The 27,883-nt window shown below is 32.5% G+C and overlaps 1 protein-coding gene across 1 annotated transcript in view; it reads left to right on the forward strand.

Moving 5' to 3' along the window:
* LOC127875477 (uncharacterized) overlaps positions 1 to 27,582 on the forward strand; it is a 46,345-nt gene extending 18,763 nt beyond the window's left edge. The window contains exons 7-20 of the mRNA XM_052420553.1: positions 801 to 945; positions 6,265 to 6,443; positions 9,847 to 9,991; positions 11,343 to 11,515; positions 12,816 to 12,960; positions 18,301 to 18,479; positions 20,644 to 20,901; positions 22,451 to 22,708; positions 23,629 to 23,925; positions 24,574 to 24,858; positions 25,173 to 25,454; positions 25,773 to 26,108; positions 26,448 to 26,753; positions 27,487 to 27,582. Of these exons, the coding sequence (XP_052276513.1) occupies positions 801 to 945; positions 6,265 to 6,443; positions 9,847 to 9,991; positions 11,343 to 11,515; positions 12,816 to 12,960; positions 18,301 to 18,479; positions 20,644 to 20,901; positions 22,451 to 22,708; positions 23,629 to 23,925; positions 24,574 to 24,858; positions 25,173 to 25,454; positions 25,773 to 26,108; positions 26,448 to 26,752 (2,987 nt within the window). The 3' untranslated portion in view covers position 26,753; positions 27,487 to 27,582. The remainder of the gene's footprint in view (positions 1 to 800; positions 946 to 6,264; positions 6,444 to 9,846; positions 9,992 to 11,342; positions 11,516 to 12,815; positions 12,961 to 18,300; positions 18,480 to 20,643; positions 20,902 to 22,450; positions 22,709 to 23,628; positions 23,926 to 24,573; positions 24,859 to 25,172; positions 25,455 to 25,772; positions 26,109 to 26,447; positions 26,754 to 27,486) is intronic.
* The last annotated feature ends 301 nt before the right edge of the window (positions 27,583 to 27,883 follow it).

The following is a 27,883-nucleotide window of genomic DNA, read 5'->3' on the forward strand; positions in this document are numbered from 1 at the left end:
GTAGTAGTAGTAGTAGTAGTAGTAGTAGTAGTAGTAGTAGTAGTAGTAGTAGTAGTAGTAGTAGTAGTTAGTTAGTAGTAGTAGGATAGTAGTTGTAGTTTAGTAGTCGTAGGTCGTCGTAAGATTAGTAGTTCAGTAGTCTGGTATAGTGTAGTAGGTAGTAGGTGGTAGTAGTAGTAGTAGTTCCAGTAGTAGTAGTAGTCCAGTTAGTTAGATAAGTAGCTAGTAGTGTAGTCAGTAGTATTTAGTGGTAGAGTACCTTTAGTCTTAGTAGTAGGTAGTTAGTAAGTAGTTTTAGTAGTCGTAGTAGTAGTAGTCGAAGTTAGTAGTAGTAGTAGTAGTAGTAGTAGTGGTAGTAGTAGTAGTAGTATTAGTAGTAGTAGTAGTAGTAGTAGTAGTAGTAGTAGTAGTAGTAGTAGTAGTAGTAGTAGTTGTATTCGTCGTAGTAGTAGTAGTAGTAGTAGTAGTAATAGTAGTAGTAGTAGTAGTAGTAGTAGTAGTAGAAGTAGTAGTAGTAGTAGTAGTAGTAGTAGTAGTAGTAGTAGAAGTAGTAGTAGTAGTAGTAGTAGTAGTAGTTGTAGTAGTAGTAGTAGAAGTAGTAGTAGTACTAATAATATTAATACTAATGTGCAAGTTTTAACGTAAACTTGCTTCAGTATTTTTGTTTGTGATGTAGCTTGAGTTTCACTTCTTTATATTTTAAGTTCTTATACATTAGATCTAAAACTGCAGATTTTAAATGTTAATCCTTATTTTTAAGGGTTAAAGTGATTATTGATAATGCATTTATCTTGTTTCAGCCAAGAATATAAGACTAGTAAATGGATCCAGGCCAAGCCAGGGGCGTCTAGAGGTTTTCTACAATAACACATGGGGTACAGTCTGTGGCGACAACTTCGACGGTTCGGATGCAATGGTTGTCTGTCGCATGCTAGGATTCATTGGGTGTGTTACAGTATATAAAGTTTATGTCCGGAATCCGATGTTTTTTCTTTCGGTAATCTGAGCCCAATTGTGTTCATGGTGAGATATGTGATGGATTGCTTTCCGACATGCGCGTTGCTTTTATTCAATGTAACAAATGCTCAAATTATTGTTTAACATTAGAAACATGAATGCCTATCGATAAGGTATGTGTCCATGTAACAGTGCATACAAATTCTCTACCAAGTTTGTTCACATCATGCCACACATGAGTAAAAACTCGTCCCGTCCTGGAAATAATTAGTTTACCATATATAACTAAAGTGCACATTAAAAAATATTTTAATTACAGAGATTTTATATGTTCTATGTAACATCTAATTATGGTCCTCTATTACATTTTAGCAAATGACTCTTGGGTTTTTAAATGGCTTCGTATTGGGATTACTTACTTTTTTCATATGTATATAGTGTAAACCGATATACTCTTCTAATCTTTAACCGCAAGGTAGGGGCCGTTTAATATGTTTATGTTACATAATATAGTAATGCTCTAACCAGTGTGTTCAAATAATTCTTAATAGGGCCATAATTAGCTGCCCCAGAGTGTAAAGCGTTTGCATTCTATGTAAATAGCGAACTTTAAATATCTCATTTTCTTGAACCTAACTATTAGCATGCGTTATGAATGTGTTTTTGAACTGAAAACCTCTTAACACGTTTTGTTTTCAGAAAATGTCCATGGGTCAATATTAGCCCTTCATTGGGGTTTAATCTTTTTCCTTTAAATCAAAGCATAAAAATTCTGCTATTCTGAAACCAAAATGCCCAGAGGCTTATAGTTGTTTATGCAACATAAAACAGGTTCAATAACTAAACTCTTCAAACAATGTCCCTTGAATTAAAATTTCCCCGCCCTTGGAATTACCTTTTTATTTTACGTATGTAGTGAACACTTTGTGGAAATCTTCTGCTCTGAAACTTTAAGGTAGACATCTACAGAGGTGTTGGTTTTTTTTAGTTGTAATTTTTTTTACATAATATATTTGAACTGTACTAAGTGTTTCAAATCGTGCTCAATGGTGGTAATTTATATTCCTTATATGTATGAAGAGATTTTTTTTATCTTATCAAAAAACTGCGATGTCCAGAATTTTGGTTTTCGTTATGCGACATTGGTAAGCGGTACAACACCTAGATTCTTAAAAGCATGACCATGTAGTCAGAATTATCCCGTCTTCCGTCTTGTCAAATGCAATCAATTGCAAGGAAATAGGTCGAGTTGTGGCGTCGGATAGTTTCAGTGTGGGCTCATACTTTATGATAAATGATGTAAATAAGATGAGAAAATGCCGGATGGCACTTTTGATTTGCATCTTTTCTTTGTAGTTTGGAAAATGATAAACATAGTACATGTTTTATGTCTTAACTTTGAAATGGCATTCAATCTTTTAACGTTTAGAAACGTAAAGAACCAACACGGTTTCAAAATAAAGGATATGCATCGTCGTTCAACATATTATGGAAAAAGATTGAGCTAATTATATTTATAATACATATCAACAAGAACGTTAAAAAAGCGAAATAGAAATAAATAGTTTGTTGACTTAATGTATGGTAAAGATTAATTTTCTTTAAATCAGTGACCCAAAATGATACAAAATAAGAACGAAACACCAACCTGCTATCTTATAAGTTGAAAACTAGATATTTTAATAATATACACCCACAATACTGTTCAAAGAGAAATTGTAACATGATTTTAAACCAAATATCTATTGTCAAACATTAATTACTATGATATATGAAAACAATTATTAAATCACAACCTGCATTACTTTAGATAAAAATGTATTTACATAATTTAATTAAAAAAGTTGAAATAATATGCAATATGAGACTTTACTTATTGAAGGCAAAATTTAATTGTAATACTGTTTTTTTTGTACCAAGTTAATACAATATATCTTTTTTTAAACTATAAAAGGGTATACTATAAGTCAGCACTCAATTGGGTTTTATAATGGACGCCATCGCATCCGTATGCATTTGTATGATGCCTTAAAACATGTGCAGCATTAAATAAATATTTGCATTCGATATTACAGTGTTCATAACCGATGCATCAGCATTTTTAAATGTTCATATGTTCATAAATATACCGATTCCACGTTGTAATGCGTTACACACCATGTATAAGAACCATAATAAAATTGTAGTGCATAAAATATAAATTAAAACTTCTGAGTTTTAATGGCATTGGGGTTTATAATCATTATTTATTGATGCCCTTTCGACCGTTAAAAAAGAGAACGTGCGCACGTTATCTATTTTGTTTATAATTAAATTGATTAACAACACAGTTTTATATCATCCTCCCATCGTCCACAACTGAGGCGCGTTGTGTGCTTTAAACAATAAAGACATGTGGCTTTATTTATTTTATCTGAAATAAATATGGAAAAGACCATATTTATATGAAATGGAAGAGCTTTGATGTGATATATTTGATTAAAATATCTTTTGGAATGGCCATGATGTTAGTATCTGAGGGATATAATTTCAGGGTTTTTTCAATAAGGAAAGGTTTGAAAAGTAAACATCTAAACAAAAACATGGTTTCTTGTATACTTAAAACACAGTTTTCTTTCATGAAACTGGAGGTTTAAACATTGTTTTAAAGTTAAAAAGTAAGTTTTTTAAATCTGCTACTTCACAGATTTTGCAAAATGACAACAAATAAATGTTGTTTAAATTCAATCAAACAAGATAGTATAAAATATAACTGACTTTAATAAAATTTCTGACAAATTTTACACATTATAACTCCTCGGTTAAGCCTTAGATTCAAACTTTGGTTAAGCAATTTCAACGTGGTTATTTTAGTTAAGTTTTAAAGAGAGTATTGTAGAGACTGTTTTCTAATACAAGTATCCATACTCATTTCAGCTATGTATAATAAATGTATTGTTTTATTGAAATTTAAACGTGGGCAAAACTAATATATTAATTTCACTGCAAGAGTTCTAGAAGTCCGAAGGTTCATTTCAGAGTTCCATTTTTTTTACTAACAATAAGTTTTAAATAACAAGATTTCAAAGTATAAGTTGCATTTGAGTCTTGATTTGATTAACATTCTCTCATTGAACTAGGGTCAACGTACATTCATGCTCATGTAAATATCAGTAAAATAGTTATACAGTTGTGTTAACTTATCTTTTGTAATACAAATTTGGCAAAGTTTAAAATAGCAATTATACAATATCAAACCGGAAAGTACTGTTATATATTTTAAAAAGAGCCTGTCCCCTAAAAATCGTTGTGTCCTTAATCATTTGTATTATAATTAAAATGTTGAGCGATGCTCAATTGACTTCATTCGATATGGATGTCTTGTTCTTGGAAATGCTCATAATTTTTCGTACATAATGTTTACTGGTAACACTATATGTGATGTAGAAGATCTAAACATACTTTTGACTAATGTATTGAACACATGGATATAGTATTTCAATCACAAATTGTACAATTATTCACTCCAAATAATATACACCAAGCATATCGGTCAAAAGCGAACGTTCTCTGCTATGTTCTGGTAAGTTTTAAATTAAAAATAACATCATAAATAATATTTGATTTTTAACCTTATATGAGTATACATTCTAAAACAATTACTTTTCATGCGAATGAGTAGCTGTTTGTTAGCACTAAGCACTAATAAATAAATGTTCGTTTTCTTAGCAGTATTCTGATACAATATCTGTAAGAGTATTCGTAAGGAGACAAATGTATAACTAATTAGCTTGGAGATGTATACAACGAACACTTTATTAATAGTGGGCCTTATTTTTGGCCGTTACATTGGTTTTTGCCTGTGGTATCCTGTGTAAAAAACGAAAGTATGATTCAGCAGTACACGTTCTACATTCAAATATTTTTTTCGATGTCGTTGACTATAAGAATGATCGACTGTTATCTAGAAGGACTGTGGACGACTGAATGTATCTTGCATACCTTATCTGTATATTTAAATCCGAAAAAAAACCCAGATTAAACAGCAATGTCAAGTTGCTTGGTATCTATTATGTAATATTGTAAAGCTGTTCAATCAAATGTGTTTCCAAATAATGCCCAGGGGTTTAGAACGTCCCGTTAATGTGGTCGCTGTGGACTTGATATGTATTCAGTTAATACATTGACAATCTTTTATTCTGAATCCTATAGGTCCAGATGTTTGGTATACCTCCGTAACGTCGTATGATGATCTTTCACCATTTTTTTTTCAAAACAAGCCGATGCGATCAACGTTTACCCCGTCCTGGGAAAGCCTGTTTCCCTCATAAGTATAAATGAAAAAATGTAAAAATAATTTCTTAAACAACAATGTCCTGAGAATGAAATAGTAAAATCTAGCATCATTGGATTGCCCTCTGTCAAGTTTGTTCAATCATGCCCTCATGGCTTGCCCTGTCAAGACTTGTTTCCCTTGTATGTATATAGTGAACATTTAAACATATCTCCGCTTAAACTAAAAGACTTAGAGCCTAGTTATTTGTTAAAGGTAACATGCAGTAGTTCTATACACGTTTATTCGAATTATGCTCCTGGGCGAAAGACTGGTCACCCCTTGGGTCACATATTAACATATTCGTGTTTTCGGCTTGTGTTGTTATATTTGCAGAATATTTGTGATTGATACAATTAGAAAACAAGCATAAGAATTGTAGGCAAATAACATTTATAATTTGTGCTACGTGTATTTGTATGTTTTCTTGTGTTTGTAGCTATTTGGTGACATTACACGTTACATTTAAAAAATATATATTTCTTTATGGTAGTTTATTATCTGAATACTACACATTTATTGAATATTAAATTATGAGTACGTATAAATATAATAGTATTTGTATTAAGTGTATTAGTGTATTAAATGTACTGTTTTAAAATCTTTAAAGTAACATACACATAACAACTGGCATTAACGAACGGAAATGCCCTATTACAAAACTTTAATCCAATTTGTCATTTAATGTCCAACCCCTCAAAATGATTGTACGTAAATAGGCTGATTGTATGTAGTGTGCTCCTTAAGCATTTTTATGTAACTTAGAGATTAAAACACTTAAATATTGAATCATTTCTTATTGCACACGTTAACCGTAAAAAAGATTAAGCTGAATGACCAGCGCTTTTGATTAGTGAATAATGCTGGGGGTCGGCTGTTCTTCTTATCGGTTTAAACCCCGAATTCATTGCATGGCAGTAATGCCAGTTGTGGTCATGGAATGTTCATAATTGATATTCTGTTACTTATTATTGAAACGACTTCTCTCGTGATAGGAATCCGTTAACGTCTGCATTCCGGGATCAGGCTGCTTATGGACGTGCCAACGGTCAAATATGGCTTGATGACGTACGGTGTAACGGAACCGAGTCGAATTTGTTCAACTGCCCGGCCAATAACTGGGGTGTAACCGACTGCTCCCATGGCGAAGATGTCGGGGTGGATTGTGACGTTCGTGCGTATTTTGCAATATATAACCCTTAAAGTTTCTATGTTCAACGCAAAAAATGATGAACTAAACAATAAATTGAATTAACCAAAACAACTCATCTTTGTTCGGTATTAATCACACACATTCAACTGCCTTTTGTATTTATTCGTTTATTGAAGTATAACGGACTATTGAATGTAGCCGCGTTGAAAAAACTTAAGCAAGAAACAGTTACTCAAACTTTATTAATAAGATGTCAACTGACAACGGCAGCACACTCTAACAATTTATCTTTGCAGTTGTTGATTTTTGTTTAAATTGTACTTTCCCAAATATTGTTCTATCCACCATATATTATTTAACAGACCTTGCAGGTAAGAAGTGAGACATTCGAACACACAATCTGCCTAGATCAATACTATTTGTGTATACCATACATTGTATCATTGCGTATTACTCTTTTAATTAAATGGTGGACCGATATACATATGCTTACGATTTTATGTTGTTGATACAATAACAGATACTCAAACCATTCAAAAAGATATAATGCTGGCGTTCGATTCTCCTAACGCCATCACTGATATCAGAAATAAAGAGTTTTTTCATGGAAAAAAAAACGTCCTAGTTATAAATTTCAAAAAAGCTTTATCCGTATTTTGCGTTAACGGTTCATTCGGGTTGGATAATCTCTTACAAGGTATAGTGTAAGTGCAGTTGAATGAGCTATGTGTGCAAAGTACAATTTAAGAGTGCTAGACTCTCAGCTTATATAGAAATTAAGCGTAATTTTCATACAACGATAATTTAAAAACGATGATCTTCAATAATAAGAAAAAAATCTTTACTTGTTTAAAATGACTAACTCAAGCGGTGTTATAGAGTCAATATACGTATATTAAGCATACCATATATACGGTTTAATGTCAAACAATGCAAACGATGGATAAAAATTAAAATACTGAACTTGAACTTGCAGCGATAATAAAACATTCGGATATTACACTTTTTTATGGATTTAACTCGTACATTTAAATTACTACAGGAGAACTAGGACGGTATCGATATGTTGGTCACGTGATGCACTTTTTTGGAGGAGGTCAATGTCTATTTTTAGACGTGTTTTTTCCCATTTAAAAATGTGCCTTATCAATAAGGGGACAATCAGTAAAATTGACTTAAACGCGTTATATAAATCAATCTCCAAACGCGTCTCTCCAATATTTCCTGATGTTCGAACTTTCGTGCGCGGAACCAGCCGCATTGTGTCACTAATTTTTGCATAGCATTATTCTGTGTAAGAGTAAAACAGAGAAAGCTGTCGCCGATAAAAGGTCAAATTGAAACAAAACACACTAAGCAAAGTCACGTGCATATAATTACAGAACATTGTTTTTTGAATGGAAATGGATTATATTTGCAAATATATTATGTAAAATTTAGCGCATGTTGATTGGGTAATTTTGGATAACCTCTGTTCCTTTCAGCTGTTTATAGGTCGAGTCGATATATAAATAGTAAGCGATATGTCGTAAAAATTATTTATTCGTATTGAATAATAACCATTATGCTTAGCATATATTCAGTCAAGAAGAATTAGTTTGGTCTTTTAGAGGACCTAATTTGATAATTGTTGAATGATTATTGTTAACACACCATGACGAAAGTAATGGATCTAAACGTTGTATACAATTTGTCGCGTTCAAAATTAACAAGTATAGAGTGTTCTTATATAGTCCTATTAGTTATCAACATAAAGTACATAATTTACTCTTGCCATTTGAGTTTTTCTAAAGCATATATGTAGACGCCAAGACAATAGTCCGGGCCGATTTTTTATTACCTCATGACATCCAGTACGCACTAATAAATGTAGATATCAAGTACTTCCATACTAAAATGACCATTCTAGGCGGGCAACCTTGCAGCCCCGAATTGTTCATATCTTCCTTTCAATATGTTATATGTGCCATATATCATTTGATCAGAAAACATTGAATGTTTGTTATAACTTTTAAATAATTCAATGAAGTGATATTGTTTTTGACCGATGAACCAATATATTGATTAAAAGAAAATATTTTCTAAAATATTTGCATTTTATATTAAATGCGTAATCTTTGCCTAATTTTTTTCAAACTAACGAGAAATCTATATCAAAATGACGACTTTTTTTCCAAAACACATTTATGTAATAGAAGTTTCAAGATTAAAATAAGTCATACAAGTTTTATCAGATATTGGTCATAATTTCCAATATAGTTGAATGACTGAGCTATGACAATTGATGAAACTATCGGCTGGAACGAAAAACTGAAATATGATATATTTTTCTATATTTTATGCACTTAAGTTGAGCCTTACGACGTATTTATAAGCATTTATAGACAGTGTTCCTCCCAAAAATCAAGTAAATATTACTTGTTATTCATTTGTGTAATGGTATACAATAATTTTGTGGTAGAATCTTTGAGGAAAGCATTACAAACAATAACTTGTCGGCTGAAATAGTCCATATGGTTACGAAAATTACCGATCGTCACTTTCTGAAAAACAATATGTTGCGGTTAAATATGGTGGTTGCGCCAAAATAGTTTGTTGTTATTTTCCATTACTGGTTGATAAATGAATGATTTTAATTCTCATTTGATAAATTGGTGATAAATAAATAAGGCTGATAAACTTGAAATATGCAAGCTATTCTGTCGTTTAATATATGTATGTCGATACAAATGTACAATCGGTAATTTCCGTAACCACTCGTACAATTGTAGCAGACACAAGTTTAAATCAAGATTCTTATGTTTTACACAAATATTCTACCACTTTCTTGCTAAATACTAATACATTAATGATTTAAAAGAAATATTGCATTGTTTTCAGTCAGGAACACTGTCTATGACTACGAAATAAAACATAACAAACGTTTTGGTTTACGATTTTTACTTTCTAAATAACTTGCATGTAACATTGCATTGAATTTTCCGCAAGATAAATATCTCGACTTTATTTATTGGATGATTACGGACTTTTTCATCCAATCAGAAAAGAGCTTTTAAACGTAATTTAGACCCATGTTAAGCGAGATAATAAAGTACCACTTTTATTCACTGCCAATTTGTGACATCACGAGTTGCCTCCCTTGTTGGTTCACGCTAGCTTATCATCCGAATATATTATATATATACTATAATTTAAAATATTGAGTCACAACGATGATTCAAATACTGATTTGAAAATACTAATATAAGTGTTCATGCTTTAAAAGTGTATAATCACTTACTTTTTTTAATGGCTATAGTTTAGTTTATGCCACATGCAAAACAAAGCTCAAAATTAACCATACGAGTCAATATGCTCTTTTCAGTAAAATTACCCTAGATATTTCCCATGTAGCCTTTTTGTAATACATGTTTTCCTGTTTCAGCCCTGATATTTCGACTAGTAAATGGATCCAGGCTTAGCCAGGGGCGCCTCGAGGTTTTCCACAACGACAAATGGGGTACAGTATGTGATGACGACTTCGACAGTTTTGAAGCAAAAGTAGTGTGTCGAATGATGGGATTCAATGGGTGTGTAACATTATTATGGAGTTTAAATGATTATGATGTATTAAGCTCACCTCAGCGCGAATGTTTCATGGTGCTCTATTGTGGTGGTTGTTTTCTGATATGCAACTTCGTTTGTCATTTGTTGGGTGTCGTCAACCGTTTCCCCAAACAGCATATAATTCTTAACCGCTTACAGTCTTTAATTGTTGTTCTGCATCATTCTCACCAGAGCTAACATAGATTTTAACTGTACACATAAAACAAATGCTCTCTGGAACCGAAATGCCACAAAATGTTAGCTTTGTAATGTAGCCATTTATGGTAGTCATCTACACAGCTTTTTGTTAATAACCCGTTATGGTCAAAGTTGTCCTAATATAAAGTTGTCATATCATCTAATCATCTCACACGGTTAATCTCAAAGTTTAGGTCGTTATTATGCAAAACGATTATCTTGTCCTGAACCATGTTTGTTTCAATTATGCCACTTGGATCAAAATCGGCTCCGTCTGTTTGTTACTTATTTCCGTAATATGTGTTTAGTGAAACGGACCTAACAATTCGTGTATGTTAATGAACAACACGGATGGTCGTCTACATACTTTGTTCAAATCATTCGAATAATTTGAAGTCAAGTAAGCGATTAGGGTAATCAGCACGACCCTTTTGTTCGTGTTTGCCAGATTCTTTTAAAGGAATGAATTGTTTACGAGTAACAGGACCAGCATGTGCTTTTAGAAATAAGTGTTGTTATGTAGTGTGTACTTTAAGATTGAAATCCTAGACAAAAAACATTTAACCAGTAGTGCATTGAAACTCATTGCTTCTTTGTTTCATTTTTGTAAAATGTTGCCGACAGTACACGTAACACCATTTTATAGTGATTTGTCAATAAGTTATTCTAAACTATACAATTTTTGCAACACTGACAATCTGGTTACATAATATTATTCCTATTACATAAAAAACATGCTAATGAGTGGACACACATACACGAAAATGACAGTAACTCATAATTAAAGTTAGCTAATAACACTAAAAAAAATTCAATTAACGTTATTTTCTGATCGGGTTTATTAATCACCCCACCTTAAGCAGGTACTAACTTTGAAAAACCAGACGATGTCTGTTCTTTTATAATGGATAGTTCTTGCTGACCGTAACATGTTTTGTTCAGTTGGGATTAACAGATTACTCAAGTATTACATATTTTATTCAAACTGAAGTAAATAAAAAATTTGAATGGCTGTCTTTTTTACCACTCGCTCTCTCTTTCTCGTTTCCTCTTGCATGTTGTTAACCTTAATTAATAATAGAAAACGTTTAGCCCGCTTTGCCCAGTTTCTTATTTAAGTAACTGCTTTTTTGGTAGGAACCTGTTCGTACCCATAGCCTTGAGTTCGATCACTTATGGTCAGGGTACCGGGCAAATATGGCTGGATAACATGATGTGCAAAGGTAGCGAGTGCAGTTTGGTACACTGCCAGACTAAACGCTGGGGCGACCACAACTGTCAACATAGCGAAGATATCGGAGTGGATTGTAGTAGGCTTTTTCAATACATTATCATAATGACTGTATTTATCAAGAACATACATGATAAAATAAATGTTTATGTTATTGATTCATTGGAGCACTATCCTAATTGGTTTGTTTTCATTTCATTTTTATCTTTAAATTACTTTTGTATTAGAACATACCTATGATTAAAATGCGTCCGTGTTTGAATTTTTTTAATTTAATTTGATGAGAACTGACATTAGAATAACACTTATAAAATAATATGCGTGGCTTTTGTTTGATATTATAATTGTATTTGTCTCAAAATGTTTCATATTCTCCACACACAAAAAACCTACACATTCATAATGTAAGAATTTAAAACAGCCATTCGAAAACAGAACTAAACCTGATCATTATCATATATATATATATATATATATATATATATATATATATATATATATATATATATTAATACACTTAATTCATGTGTGGTTCTTTGTAAATAAGTTGATATATGTGCATATGCCTCCCATGTTATTTTGCTTAGACGATAACAGGTAATGGCACCATTCCCATAAATATTATGTTAAAGTTATAACACCAACCCTTCCATCACTGATGAAGGATTTATTAAGGAATTGCCCATATTTAATCTACTTAATTAAAATAATTATGGGAATTTCATTCTCGCTTTATAATGCATTTTCTTTGAATAATCTACCCGTGCGTAAACACAATATAAACTAATAACTTATGCAAATAAAAACGTAATATTATTTTTTGTTTAAACAAATGTACATTGTGATATAAGTTTACAAAATAATCATTTTCAAGACAGTGCATACCTTCATCATTTGTATCGATTGAATATTCATTCCTTAAATAACCTTAATGTTCCGACAATAATTTACATGATAGTGAAATGAGTATGTCATTCAATTTTACAATACAAACTGTTAACAAATTACAGTAGATCTAGGCTTTCATAAACTTAACAACAAAGGATTTAAGCAATTACTTTAAAGTCTTTATTAGAAAGAAGGAATTCGATAAAAACGTCATGATAACGTAGTGACACCGAGAATGAAGTTAGTAATCTAGATCTCACATAACAAGTGTATGTATTCCATAAGTTTATTGTAACTAACTTCATACTATAATTTTTATATGTATATCTGTATCTGTACAGTAGAGTATGTCACATACAAAAAGTACAGCTAAGAAATAATCTCGAGCCTCGGTAATGTTCATTGCAGTAATATGTACTATAATGATGCATATCCCTTATTCGATAACTCTTGCGATATTCGCCTGGTAATGAGCTTTTCCCCAATTTCAGCCCCGGAAATTCGACTAGTTAATGGATCCAGGTCTAGCCATGGGCGTCTCGAGGTTTTCTACAACAACATGTGGGGTACAGTCTGTGATGATTCCTTCGACATTTTGGAAGCAATAGTTGTTTGTCGCATGCTGGGATTCACCGGGTTTGTATTATTATTATGGGGTTTATATCCGACATTTTATGATCTTTGTTTAACTCGTCATAGCCAAAGGGGTTTATGGCGAACACTTCTGTGTTGTAGGATTTCGCATGATTCATCTTATGTCATGTGTCGTGAACAAAATGAATTAAAGAATAACACATGCCAAACGAGAAGGCAGAAGTTAATGAAACTTCAAACTACATTCGGTGACCCACTTAAAAGCGTCGACCTCGTTCGCCAATGTTGCTTACAATATAGGTAAAATGCAAAAAAACATGAATTTCAGTATGGAAACCTGAAAGCCCATTGATTTTATATTTGTTATATAATAAGAATGACATACTGCTCCAGTAGCTGGAGTTTCACTTATTTATATGTAATTGAGGTTTCATACCACTTGTTCAAATCGTGTCCCTGTGGTGAAAAAAGCACCGCCCCTAGGATAACCTCACATTTAAGTGTGTATACTGAACAATATGTTTTTTATTGAAACTTGATATTTGCTATTAAATATCATATATAATGGTCTTCTATCAAGTTTGTAAAAATCATAGATCTGGGTGTTAAATGGCTTTGTCTAGGGTCGCTTGTTTTCATAAGACTTATTTAGTATCAACCAAACAATTTAAGCATAGTAAATTTTGATGTTTCGTTTATAGTGGTTCTTTGTCAAAACTGTTTAAATAATAGTTTACCCCTTGGGTCCGAATAAGCCGTGTCAGAAACTGTTTTATCTATTTAAGTATACAGTGATTACTTTAAAAATCGTCTCTGAAACCTTAATGCTTAGACGATTGGTATATGCTATTTTGCTGCGGTTCTCTAAAAAATTTGTTCGAATTATGTCCATGGTGTGGATATTAGCTCTGCCATAGGGTCAAATTGTTTAATATATTTATATTGTTAACACTTACTTTACTAAAATCGCAGCGTCAAAATCTTCTTATTTGTTATGGAACAGAGTAACTGGTCGTGGTCAAAGTTTTCAAATCAAGTCCCTGGGGTTCAAATTGTATCGCCCTGTGAATACCTTGTTTTTAGTATGTGTAAAGTGAAAACTGTTTAAAAGGCCCAGATATTTTGCATTTGTTATATAAAATTGTCTTTTTCCAAGTTAGTTCAAACCAACTCATTGGATCAAAATAGGGCCTGCTCAGCTGATAATTTGTATTATCGATATCTACTTAGTATAACTTTTTACAAGAAATATTTTTTTTAAAAACGATATACGGCGTTGATTGTGGTTGGAGATGATGAAAGGTAAAGAGTTCAATGAATGAGATCAAGGATAGTGAATGTCTTTGTCTGTGCAGTTCTTAGCTGCATCACACGCAGTACGGGATGTTACACGGAGTTTTCGCGGATTATTTTACATTATTACATATTGCTGGTAATAAACTTATAGATACAAAACAGAAAACTAAATGAAGTGAAATTAACACATATGAGTCAACCGGCCACACGCAAAGTATCCGTACATATTTTATATACATAATATTTATACGCGCGTTCTTCGAACAAACCTATTTTAGTGGTATGTCGGGCATTGCTATTTGATTCGAGTATTAAAAGTATTGAGAACCATTGCGCTCATGCTTAATAAATTAGTCAATATAGTGGAATAATTCTTGTTAAATTAATCAAAAATAATATTTATCATGGTATTGTTGAAAACACATTAAGAATCTATTATTGACATACAATAATTATATCGCTGAATATCTTCATTTAAAATATTTCTGGTCTAAAGAAACTTCCAGTTCACCTAGTTCACGCGATAGCGTCTATATTATATAACGATTATTTTACTGGCCGCGAACTGACCCTGATACCTTGCGGGTTGGAATGCAATGCATTGAAGTGAAGCCACGCTTCCAATGCTGGAACGACGGCTTGATTAAAACTTAAAACTTTTACATGTTAAATGTTCAATTTCGAAAACAATTTAAAATGGTTTGGCCAAAACGAATATCAGGATAGAGAAAATCGATACATTAATGAACTTAAATATACTAGTACGCAGACAAGAATATGGACTCAATTACTAAATATGAGAACATAGCCTTTAAGTACAACGGCTCTGGTGCTGGCAATCCTCTGAAAATAAAATGTGCACTACAAACTGTATTGATGTCAAGAGTTGAGTGTAAAACTGTTCTATCTATCAAGCCTTTGCATTAGATTAAAATTGTTTTATGCTTAACACGAAGTAAAACAATATTACAATGTTCTGGTGGAATGCTCAAATCAGCCAATGGAATAAATGAAGTATATTCATTCGTGTTAAGTCGCGGGAGGGAACTTTTATTTGAATTTTATTGGACACTTACAAAGGTCAGGTAAGGTCAAAAGTTACGTTAAACAGCTATGCCGACAAATCTTGTTCACTGAAACTTCGAGGATTAACTGCATGGTGTATGTTATGTAACATTTAATGCCGGCTTTATACCAAATTTCTGCAATGCCTCTTGGTTCAGAGTCTCCAGTCTGCTTTATTTTTCCTTAAATATGTCAAAGGTTAATTTAGTACATGTTATTTGTCTCAACTTTATAACTACGAAATTCAGTCACAGATTCGGGAACTAAATGACAAAAATCTAAATAAACCAATGCTCTGTCATTCCAAATAATATTCATGTAAAGCAAAGTATATGCATATAGATATAGATCAACAAGAACTTAAAAAATAGGCATTACAAAGTCATTTTATAGACGAACCGTATGACGAATCGTATCTTCGGTTTTTATTAATCTACGACCCATATTATACCACATAAGGAAACACCAACTGTCTATCAAATAACTTGAAAAATATTTTAGTTATATATATAACAAAAGAACTGCTCCCCATGGTTGTGGTAAATTCCTACGTGAACCCCCCAAAAAACTCTGATTTAAAAACACTTTTTATATTTGCATATATGCCCATTAAATATTTTATGAAAACGTGCCTTACTTCTTAAGAAAGAAATGTATATACAAAAGACGACAATTTAAAGGCTAAATAAAGTTATTATTTATTAGGTATAATTGTATTTTAAGTACATATTAAATTAAATATAAACCATAGAAATATACATGTCGTAGTATAACACAATTTATGTTCAATTTTCAACAAAAACATGAATGGAGTGCAAATTTACGTTTGTATGTATGAAATTACTATAAGTCAACACTTAAATGTGCGTTAATGAACGACGTCATCACATGAACATTCATTAGTGCATTTCGATGATAACTTGAAACGTATGCAATTAATGTATATAAAGTTCTACATCCACAACTGGTAAGTTCATCATGCGTAGTTAATAACAGTATTAAAAAACGTCTAACATTCATTTAAGCAATCTTAACATGTGTTATGTATAGTTTTGATTACATGTATATAACACTAGGTTTTAACGACCAGTTTGCCAATATATTATGAACCATAGGAATAAGCACTCCAAGAGAACACAAAAATGTTAACAAGAAAAATTGTCTTTGGTATTGACAGTTACGGCAATTTGACGCGATATTTATTATGAAACATTTTTAACAACATATAAATATCCTATAGTTGCACTTGGTCATAGATGCCAATGTAGCTTTATTATGCATTATACTTCAATATTTTTTAGAATTACTCACATAATTACGGTGCATGATTTGTACAAAGACGATTGATTTAAACTTCTAGATTAAAACACAATTACAGTTTATATTTATTTTGTAATTTAACTTTACTCAGAATTCGTATTTTTGAAGGGAACATGAATACTAAGAATTTATTGTCCGTGTGATGTAACGTACGTATAGTGTAACGTAAACGACGACAAATCGCTAGCAGTTATATTGACAAATATTGCGAATGTCTACTGTCTCATGTCAATAAAAAGTATGTCAATGATAATCACATCTCCAAAGAAGCATGTTTTATCAACATTTAGCATCATATGTAAAGACGTAAAGACATGAAAATCTAAGTGCCCGAAATGGGTTGAATAAGCGGCCCATGTCATAATAAAAAGTTATACAAGCGCTGACATGTTTGACAGGTTTGTTAACCTGGCTCGCAGCATCGCAACTCAATTCAATTGATACATAATTTAATACGTTTAAGTGTATTAACATTGTAACTACTCAATTGTCAAGTGTCAACCAAATCAACAGGATTGTAACTTTATAAGGCTTAAAAAAATTAATAAAATGCTTAAAGTCAACCAAATACAAGGACCTATTATGCAAATCATTCTGTATAGGAAACCAAAATCAATTATGTTTAAGTTTATTTAAAATACGTTGCATCTTTTTTTATAAGAAGAAGTGTAGCAAATAATAGGTTTATGATTGTCCTTTTTAGCATTTATATGCTAATAACGTTGATAAAATCGTCTAAGAATGATGGACGGTATAATAAATTAATGTACACATATATTAAAACATGAGTGCATTTATAAACCCATTAAAATTTTGTACAAGATTTAGCCGTAGAAAAGAGGGCAGAACATAAACAAGTAAGCTAATCATTTTATAAATTGTATTTCTAGCCGACAGTTATACAGATTTACATTTTCCTTTTTATCGTGAAATAATCAGGCGCATAGCGTCCCAAAGACACATACGCAAGTGCCTTCCTTTAATTGATCAGAAAACATGTTCCGACCGCTTCCCATTAAATTGAATTTCATGAATGACATTATTTATAAGTTATCAAATTAAAACTTTGCATAGTAAGTTTATTCGTGCATAAAATATTATGAGAAAACATCTTAAAATCGAAATACAAATAACAATTGTCAACAATCAACGTATCTTCCCCAAACAAAAGTTTAATGCGACTTGTTTTTTTTATGACCCCGTCTCCCGCCCACGTCTCCTCGTTCAGGCAATAACTCAGAAGGATCATACGTTGGATATCTGATTATTGCATGTTTTGGCTGGCCATAAAATATGCAGATGATTTGGAGGAAAAAATATTCAATAATTGAATTAGTGATTCACGCTGCAGTGAATGCTATATTTGATTTTATTATAGTTCATTTGCTGTCTGCAAAGGGTACAATTGATCGAAATCGATTTATACACGAGTTTTATTTGTGATTAATTTTTGGGCATCGATTACTTGAAACCACATGAGAAACAAGGGAACGACGTACATGTATTGTTTTATACATGCTATTTCTCTCGAAGTGATCGACATAAGAACAGGGTCGCATGTTCCGCAATAGTAAATAATGTTTAACCAGACTTAAGCAAATTTAATTTTCAGTAGCTAGTTTGTAACATTTTCTTCAAGGTCTTAAATATATATTTTACAAAGAAAGATTACCTGATCGAACTTCTTTTTTCTTTTGGTAGGGACCAGCTAACGTTCTCAGTCCGTGATCAGGCCACCTATGGACAAGGTATCGATCAAATATGGCTGGATGATTTGGGATGTAATGGTACCGAGTTGAATTTGTTCAACTGCCGGACCAAAAACTGGGGCGATAACAACTGCAATCATGACGAAGATGTCGGAGTGGATTGTGACTTTAGTGAGCATTCTTTATCTTGAACAATCATGATGAAATAAACATGTTTATAAACATTTATTATTGAAATCATTCACGTTTACAATATTTGGTATACCCCACAATATTGTATTTATATATGTATGCAACTAACATGGACTAGTATATGTAGCAAAAATGTAAAATTCACACAGAAAAAGTAACGGAAAATGTATTAATAAAACCAACATTTACAAAAGCTGCTCACTTCAACAATTCATCTATATAGCTAATTTGTATAATTGTACTTTTCCAAAACAATGATTTGGTGCAACACACATTAATTAATACCTTGTAGATAAAAGAGATTCATTCAAAAACCTGCATAGATCAATATCATGTGTGTATTGATACATTTAATTGTTGAGCATTTCCGTCTTATTCAAATGCTTGACCTATGTTGTTATGCCTCTCATTTAATGTCGCTTAGAAGATATAAGATAATTCAACCATTCATAAAAATATATTGTTGAGGTTTGATTATCTTTACGCCTTATATGATATCAGTTAAGAATTGTGTTCATGCAATTGTTCATTTTTGTTTAAATAAGTACAACTTCTTTCAGTTTGCGTAAATAAGATTAGATTAGAAAATGTGACCTATTGTTTCCGGACAAACACACTGTTCTTGCAAATGTTTATGAAAACGGTTCATCTGTAATTAGTATCTTGTTTCGATATGACTTTAATTGAAACAGAAATTTATAAGAGGTATTTCGGTAAGTTCAATACGCCCTACGACTCCCTGTGGGTACGCTATCCCTCATGTTAATAAGCAGATATTAATCATACTCTACCTTAATAAAATTACATCTAAAGAAATGTGTTCTTAAAAGCGCATCAAACTAATCAGTGTGTTCACGTTTTGAAATAAATAATATTAAAGAGGCTACTTATAGACAATGATGTCAAGAATTAATAACTATAACACATTAATGATTTGATTAATTTTTGCAGATTCATCAATGTCAAATTTCACAAACAAAGGTCTCCTGAAACTATTCTGCTTTGATATTATGCAACAACACTAGCGTAAATGATATGTGGTTGTTCAATAAATAATTGTACTGTTAGAAAAAACTTCCAATGCGGCGCAGTTCATTTTTATATCGTATTATTTATTCACTGTAAACCTTGCCCATTCTTTGGGAAATGTTTACTTTCACTAGACAACATATATATGTATATAAACTGAACATGTAAACCCATTTTGACTAAAACAAATCAATCGAACGATATTGGTTACAGAAGTAAGTTTTATGTGTTGCAAATATTAGCAATAAAAAAATAAGTAAATGCCAGACTTCTTATAAAGGTTAAGGAGAAAATGAAAACAACGAATACCCGGTACATATTGAATTCATTCAGAGTACATTAAGATTGTATTGTATCCGTCAATTTACATGACTGAACATTTCATTATAAATAATTAAGCAATATTAACAATATTTTTTGACCAAATACTTTTCTCAACAATGATGCAAACATACAGTTCTAAGATGCAATACCGTTTCGACGTCTAATTTCGGCTATGAAATCCGACGAGCTTGATTTTTATTTATATCGATCAATTACCATATTTTATAAGAGGTTTCCGCTTTTCTATGACTAATATGATTCGCTTTTAGAACTCAGTATATTATACGTATAAGGAGTCGTATTTTACACAAATATTACACAAATATTCAACTACATGTAAATAATAAAATCGCTTTTTTACATGACAATGAAAAGAGTCAATGTACATCTTTAATCAAAAAAATGTGTATGTGTAATTACGAATAAATGGTAGGTGTTTTGTGTACATTAATATATAGAGTCTATTGAATAAAGTTTGATTTTTTTCACGTTTGGCGTAGCATTGACTAAGTGTCAGCGAATAAAAAAATATGGGGTCAAATAAAAGTTCCTTTCAGATGAAGGCAACATTAATTATCCTTCAAACAGAGTTTCATTCTAATTCTATGAAATAATATAATATAATGATTATCGTTAAATGAATGCAATTAATATTGACGTGATTCTTCCTTGAATCCAAACAGAAAACTATCTGTCAACATTCAAGACCATACTACATTGTTGGAAATGATTTGAGGACCTGTTGTTTAATTGGTTTTTTTAATAATTATTATAACCATGTATATTTCAGGTCAATCTGTTTCGATAATTGGCAATCAGCCGGTGAAAGAAAACAGCAGCTTTACTCTTTGTTGTCCATTGTCAACATGCTCCACATCCACGTGTACCTACAGATGGTCTTCATCGAAAGCGATATCCGTGTTATCATCTCAGCAAGACATAACGTTCACACATATAACACGGGACTGGAATACGGCAAAATTGTTTTGTGAAATCACCGTCAATGGGTCTGTTTTCATCAGAAGATCAACCACAATGAACGTACAGTGTAAGTTATAACAGTATTCATGTGGAATGCTCATACATCACGATATACTTTGAAATGATTCTCGATGGAAAATGTGTTGCGACAATATGCGAAGTTTGGTGAATGTGATCAGTGCATATTGTTGCAATCTTCACAGCGCACTTCGCGACTTTGCTCTTTCTACTTTAAATTATGTGCAAATGTTAAATAATTTTGATTTGACTAATCGTACAATTAACAACAGTTTAAACGATAAAACAAGCGCTTAGTAAATCAGACACCTAATCCGATATGGTTGGTGTAACCTCAAAGTTTGCATTTTCATTCTTTGATGAACGTATTCGATTTTTATCACAACATGAACCCTATTAAATCGCCCTCTGATCTTACAGTGGTTAAAACAATTTAAACATGTACATTATACCTTCAAAAACATTATCAACATAATATTTGGATGAGTGTGAATACAAGCAGAATAGATAACAAAGTATATGTTCTATAAATATTTTGTTTTGTGACATTCATAACAAAGGACGAAATGGACGTTGAGTTGCAGAAACAGAAATACATCATGTGTCGTGATTTTCAAACAATGTTCATGTTCATGTCTTATTTCCCTCCTTAATTATCGAATAAAGTAGTAAAAATAGATTAACATTGTATAAGGCATTTTATAGGTATTTTTCTACTTTTGAACTTGATCGTCAGCTAAATATCGTTTGTATTTTACTTTTATTTTTTATTATAGTTTGGATAGGTATCGCTGTTCTTAATAAGTTATGATGGTTGATTTTTACTACAATACCGTAACGATTTTGTGGGTTTGAAGGAAGCCAACAGCAGACAAGCCGGAACGCAAAATGTTACGGTTAAGACAGTGATCGTGTTTTTTTCGTTGAATTTGTTTAAACCCACCAACACACCAGAACGACATATCAGAGGCCCCAATACAACTAAGTTCTTACTTATCCATTTCAGGTTGTTTTGGTGCCTCTTTTTTGTCGACCTGGTATATTGGAAAGTTTGAAGGGCACCGAATAAGCGTAAAAGCGATAGAAATACTCGCAAACGCTTCAATGATGGTGTTTAGGGTTTTCAAGGGCGCAAAACGACAACACGCTAACACGAAAGAACGATAAATGTCATCATTGTCGAAAAAATCAAATCAGAGGCGCCTACACGCAAAAGTATTGATGAATGTGATAACTTATACACGCAATTCATTCTAAAATCAAAATGCTTACTGTCAATTATTATGGAAGTATAATTATTCAACACTTTGTATTGTTTGCAAATGCCACTGTGTTATATTTATATAATTAAACAGCAACCGCATTTCATAAAACTGCATCATAAAATCAAGTTCATTTTATTTTAGCATTTTAATGGCAAATTATTAAAAACTTAACTCAAAGTGCGGCACAGTACATCTATTATGCCCTTTCTGTAGCACCGTGTAACCCTTAACTTTGGCTATTAATTTCACATGGTATGTTCAACAGATGTGTTCCATTTCTTCAATTCGTTAAACGGAGTTCATTAAGGTTTGTAAGTACAGGTTCTGTTACAGATGGTCCATTATCAGCCAACATATCAGTCAATAGCCCATTGATAGTGACTGATAACACATCGCCTCCTACCGCCATTTTGTGTTCAAGCCCCGTCTGCAACCCCAGCTGCAATGCCAACTGGTTCAACGGTTCAACTCGAATATCGAGCACAACGCTTTTTAGTACACCTGTCAGTCGATACTTTGCAGGATCGTACACTTGTAATGTTTCCAATGCAGTTGGATTTTCGACTACGCAATTGGCGATTATCGTTAATTGTGAGTTTTTAAAACAAAAGTTTCAATTTTATATTAAGTGATTAAATATCAATTGTATTTTAAAATATGTAATTGTCATGACATAAGCATATTGTAAGACTTCATATGAACTGAAATAATGTTTTAGTCGCCGTTTTGATGTAACTACTGGCTTGTAAATTATGTATCCAGTCCAGCAACATAATGCAATGCTCTGAATGCTATTTATAAAGGTAACATAATCGTTGAAAGTAATATAATACTTTTGGACATATTATGGTAGGGACCATTATTTTTTGACTTCATATAGGATCGTATTATCAAAGGTATTGACCCAAATGCATAACAGAAGGCGTGCTCATACCATGTGGTATTAAGTTTAAACTTTAAAACCATGATCTTTACAAGATAACATTAATGCTTTTGATTCGTGTAACTGAAACATTATCCTGCATTTGGTCCATCGTTCCTTTCACGCTCAATTGCGTGACATAATAAATAATAAAAATGATTGAGTGATCAAATAATTCAAAATTTAAAATTGTGTACAATGCAGTATGGTAGTATATATATATATAACTTACAACCTGTGAAATATCCTCTAATATGGTTTCTAATTTTTTAATAAACGTATTTACTAATGGTTTTTGAAAATGTAGTAATGTGTTCTTTTGGAACGCTGATGATTCATAGGAGTCAATATTTTTAGCTTTGATTGTCTGTTATGTCTATTTGAATGTTAATAATGTAGACGATTAATGAATGTAAGAAAAGAAAATTGGTTAATTTTCGATTGCATTACAGCAGTATATAATTTAATTTTAGCATGATTTTGTGTATTTCTCGATTTAGTACATACCAAGGTATCATGTAGTGCACATTCACTCTCATTAAACCACTGTATTATATTGTGTATAATAAATCTGCTTTCTTGTGTCAAGACGGACCGTCTGAAATATCTATTACACCTTCCCAAGAAAATCACACCTTAGTGGAAGGTGCAAGTGGCCAGAACATAATTTGCAGCGTATGGGACTACTTTCCGTCTTGCCGCGTGCAGTGGAAGCGTAATAATATCGTCAGTCAAGACAAGAGCGTCAATGGTGGAAGGATTGATCTGTTACTGTTCAGTAGGACTGTTTCGAGGGACGACACAAACATGTACACGTGTACAGCCAAAAACCTGAACAGTTCAATTGAGATCAAAAGGGAGAAAACCCTGAGATTGACCGTGCTTTGTAAGCTTTGTTTATACATGTATATGACTTTCCGTCACTCTCGACCGAATTATTTTACGTTTTCAAATCATGGACCAGCCTTTTATACGGGTTATATCACTTCTTTCGATCAAACTACTCAATAGTTGTTAAATTTTGTCAAATCGATTACTATAGAACATTGTTTTTTATATTTAACAAGCAAGGACAAGGTTGGTACAAACTATTTATAATAGTTGCTGCAATAATGATAAAGACAAAATAACGAATTATTTGCCGAATTTTTTAATCGATGCTCAAACACAGGCTCGAACAAAGTCTTACTTAGGTCAGTCGTGAAAAGTTAAAACGTGTTCGTGCACGCAAACTAATTGGACAATGCCTTATTTAAGAAAGTTGAAAGATGGCAGATTATTTTTTCCGTTTGAAGATCCACCATTTTTTTGTCATGAGATATATTACCAGGATCAATGCTCGAAGTGGATCATTTTTTTACCGAAGCATTATGGTTTCATTTGCACTTTAAAAGATTGAAAATTATCCTTTGATTTCAGTTTACATAATTGAAGCATTAGCTATAAAAAAAACTTAGTTATTAAATATTGTTAATCTCATATTATCTATATTGGATCTTCTATCTCAACTCCATGGCTATGTTCTATGTACCAGATGGGCCCGATGCTGTGGACATTGCGCCTACAAAATCAACCATTCAAGTCGTAGAAGGCCAGAGTGTACATGTAGTTTGCACAATACGGAGCTGTTATAAGGACTGCAATATGAAATGGACACATTCATCCGGCTCAACTACACAATCTCAAAATGTTACGTCACTTCCGCTTTTTGAATCCACGCATACAGTCAACCGTCAAGAGGCTGGTGTTTTCGTCTGTACGGGAACAAATTTACATAGTTTAAAAACTGCAAACGACACTATGACTCTTGATGTACTTTGTAAGTGTGGCCTGTTTGGTATTTCTAGGAAAACCAATGGAGCACGATATATGTGTCGATATTATTATATCATTGTGACAAATATATAGGCGCGTGTTAACAAACAATAGTCACAATAGTTATCGTTCTAAATATACTATGATACATGCGGTAATTTTGTTTTCGCAAAAGGCACGATATATGATTTTATTTAATTCAACACTTAGTTGTCTAATAGACAAAATAATAACTATTTGGTCTTAAATACATTGCTATAAGTTAGACTTTACCTTAAACTGATGTTGTCTTGATGTATTGTTTTTATTTACGTTAAGACGCACCTGATGTGACGCTACATTGGGACGAGGGTGAAAAGACGTTCACATGTACAGCCGCGGGAAATCCCGACACTTATACTTTCCACGCGCTCGAGCTCCACATATTAGGCTCTCCGGTTAGAAACATCAGTTTTTTATCGGGCACAGGCGGGTTACGTTATGCAGTGCTAAAGGAACTTAGTTACCAAGACAATGGAACTTATACGTGCACAGTAGAAAATGGCATTCTCAAAAATGGCGCAAAAAGACGAAGTCACACATTGGAAGTGGTAATAAAAGGTACACCTTCAGAAAACTTATAGGTGTATTGATATATTGATAAGCGATTAATGTGATTGACTATCCCTTTGATGACATTGATATTTCCTCTTATTTGCCTAATTAAGCACGTTTACTTAACTAGAGATTCCAAAAGTGTTTGCAGCATGAACGCTACACAAACAGCGCGATAATCAATAATAAGAGTCGTGACGATTATATAGTGAAGTTTGTAACATTTATATAAGTTGTGTGTATGGTAAAAGATGACTTCAAGAATCGTATGTTAATTTAACTGTCAGTATTGTCGCTTGTTAAAAGGTTTATGTTTCATTCTAGACGTTCCAATTTTGCTGGAACACACGAAGACCTATAGCGTCTTTAAAGGCGACCCATTGACCGTCACCATTCCGGTTTACGCCTTTCCAGCCGTCCCGAGGACCGGAATCGTCATCATGATAGGACATCGTATTATGAGTACCTCAGACAGTATCACTGTTTACTTAGAGGACGGTATTGGCTTCGTGTCTGTCCATAGCAAACACATTAAATGCGACATTCAAACGCTGTTAGTAGTGATCAACGCGACGCAAGAAGATTACTTCGGCAATTGTACAGTGAAATTCACTAACGCCGTTGGAACAACAACTGCACATTTCGAAATTTTTTCACAAGGTAGTTTGTTTTTTTACGTCTTTGATGATTTGTAGTTCTTACCAAAATACATTCTATAAATCATCGAACTGACTAGCCTAAAAGGGATAAGTCTAGATCGTGAAGCAGTTGTTAACAAAGCGTAATATATTTGTAAAACAATTAATATCACTAAATGCATTTTCTGTATTTAACGACTTTATATTCTGTTGTATGTTCTGTTTGTAGTGTCAAATTATTATTTTTCTGTGTAACTAAATTTCATTGTATGTACTTTTTTTACGAATACATGTTGTACAACTGTGTTTAATTATACACAAAACTGATACGTGTCTTCAATATTTATCTGAACTCAATAAGGACCACCCGACGCACCTTTACGTTTCGAGCAACAATCGACCACTTATGATAGCGTTACATTCACCGTCGAATACGGCTCATTCAACGGCGAGAATCAAACGCTAGTCCTGCAGTACAGACGATTGAACAGCAATTCTTTATGGGCGAATGGCTCATTAGCTTTCGTCGGGAATGAACAGGATATCGCTATTGCGATGACGGTTGATGATCTTTCGCATGATACCGCCTACGAGTTTAGAGTCTATGCCTTCAACGTGTATGGCCAGAGCGAGTACTCGGTTGTGGTGCCAGTCGCTACTGCTTAACGTATGTTAACCCATGCGTTTGTATAGTTTTGAACTGCAAATATGCGAATTGAATGTACCAGTCGATTGAATACAACCATACAACGCTCAGGGCTTTCAAAATGAATGAACTAAGTACTCGTCTAATGTTGTACATTTCTGTTATGTATTCATAATGATCTATTAATACCCTATTCTATTCTAGAATACGTATAGGTCTATTGTTATATAAAGAGATCTGTTCTTAGGTTCGGGTTATTTTTGTTATAAAGATCATAAGATGTATTAACAACAACAAAAGAAAGCACGATACCAGAATAACACTACCAAGTAAAACTGTTTGTTTAAGACAAGGTAGCATTTGAAGTTGATAAAAAAATCACAAACGCAAAACGATTTAATAATTTTGACTTGCAAGTGTTTTCATTGAAGTTTGATACAACATATTGGGTATTTATATAAAGTATAAATTGCATTACGCAATATTACAGTCTGATTGACCGAGAGTTTAAGACGATTATTAGTTTAGTGAACCCCGGTTCGAAATTAGATAGGGTTTACGGTTTTCTATTTTTTATTTGTTTACATTAACTGTTAAGTTGCACAGTTTCAAATGAAAATGTTTAAGGTAAACAATGCAAAACTTAGACAAAAAGGCAAAGTATGTGAACACGTATCGTAAAGCCTAAGAATGGTTAGGGGTTTAAGGATTCGTTCTTTTTTTGGACATTAACGTATGACTACTATTTTTCTAGATGTTAAAATGGTCGTTGGGAGTGCAATAGGCGGCGCTGCAGTCCTTTTTCTAATCGTGCTGGTTGTGTACTTTGTGTGTTTGAAGAAGAAGCGTGGTAAGATGAAAAACATAGTATTTTTAGAGATTTAATAAGCTTGAATGGGCAGCTATGATATTATTTATTTATATATTTCTATAATTAAGCATGTGCTCATTTTATACATTTATTGCACTCACATTTAAGAGAAGTCTAGTTGTTTTTTTTCCGAAGTCGAGCGAGCAGCCCTTGATGAGGTGAGAAACTAAATTTCTATAGTGCAACTAACTGTAAATTAAATATCACTTTTTTACATACTTCTTAAGACAAACTATAGTTGGTGCAATAACAATACTAGTAAAGGTTATGATAACAATAT

This window comes from Dreissena polymorpha, chromosome 3, assembly GCF_020536995.1.
Source record: "Dreissena polymorpha isolate Duluth1 chromosome 3, UMN_Dpol_1.0, whole genome shotgun sequence".
NCBI lineage: Eukaryota > Metazoa > Mollusca > Bivalvia > Myida > Dreissenidae > Dreissena > Dreissena polymorpha.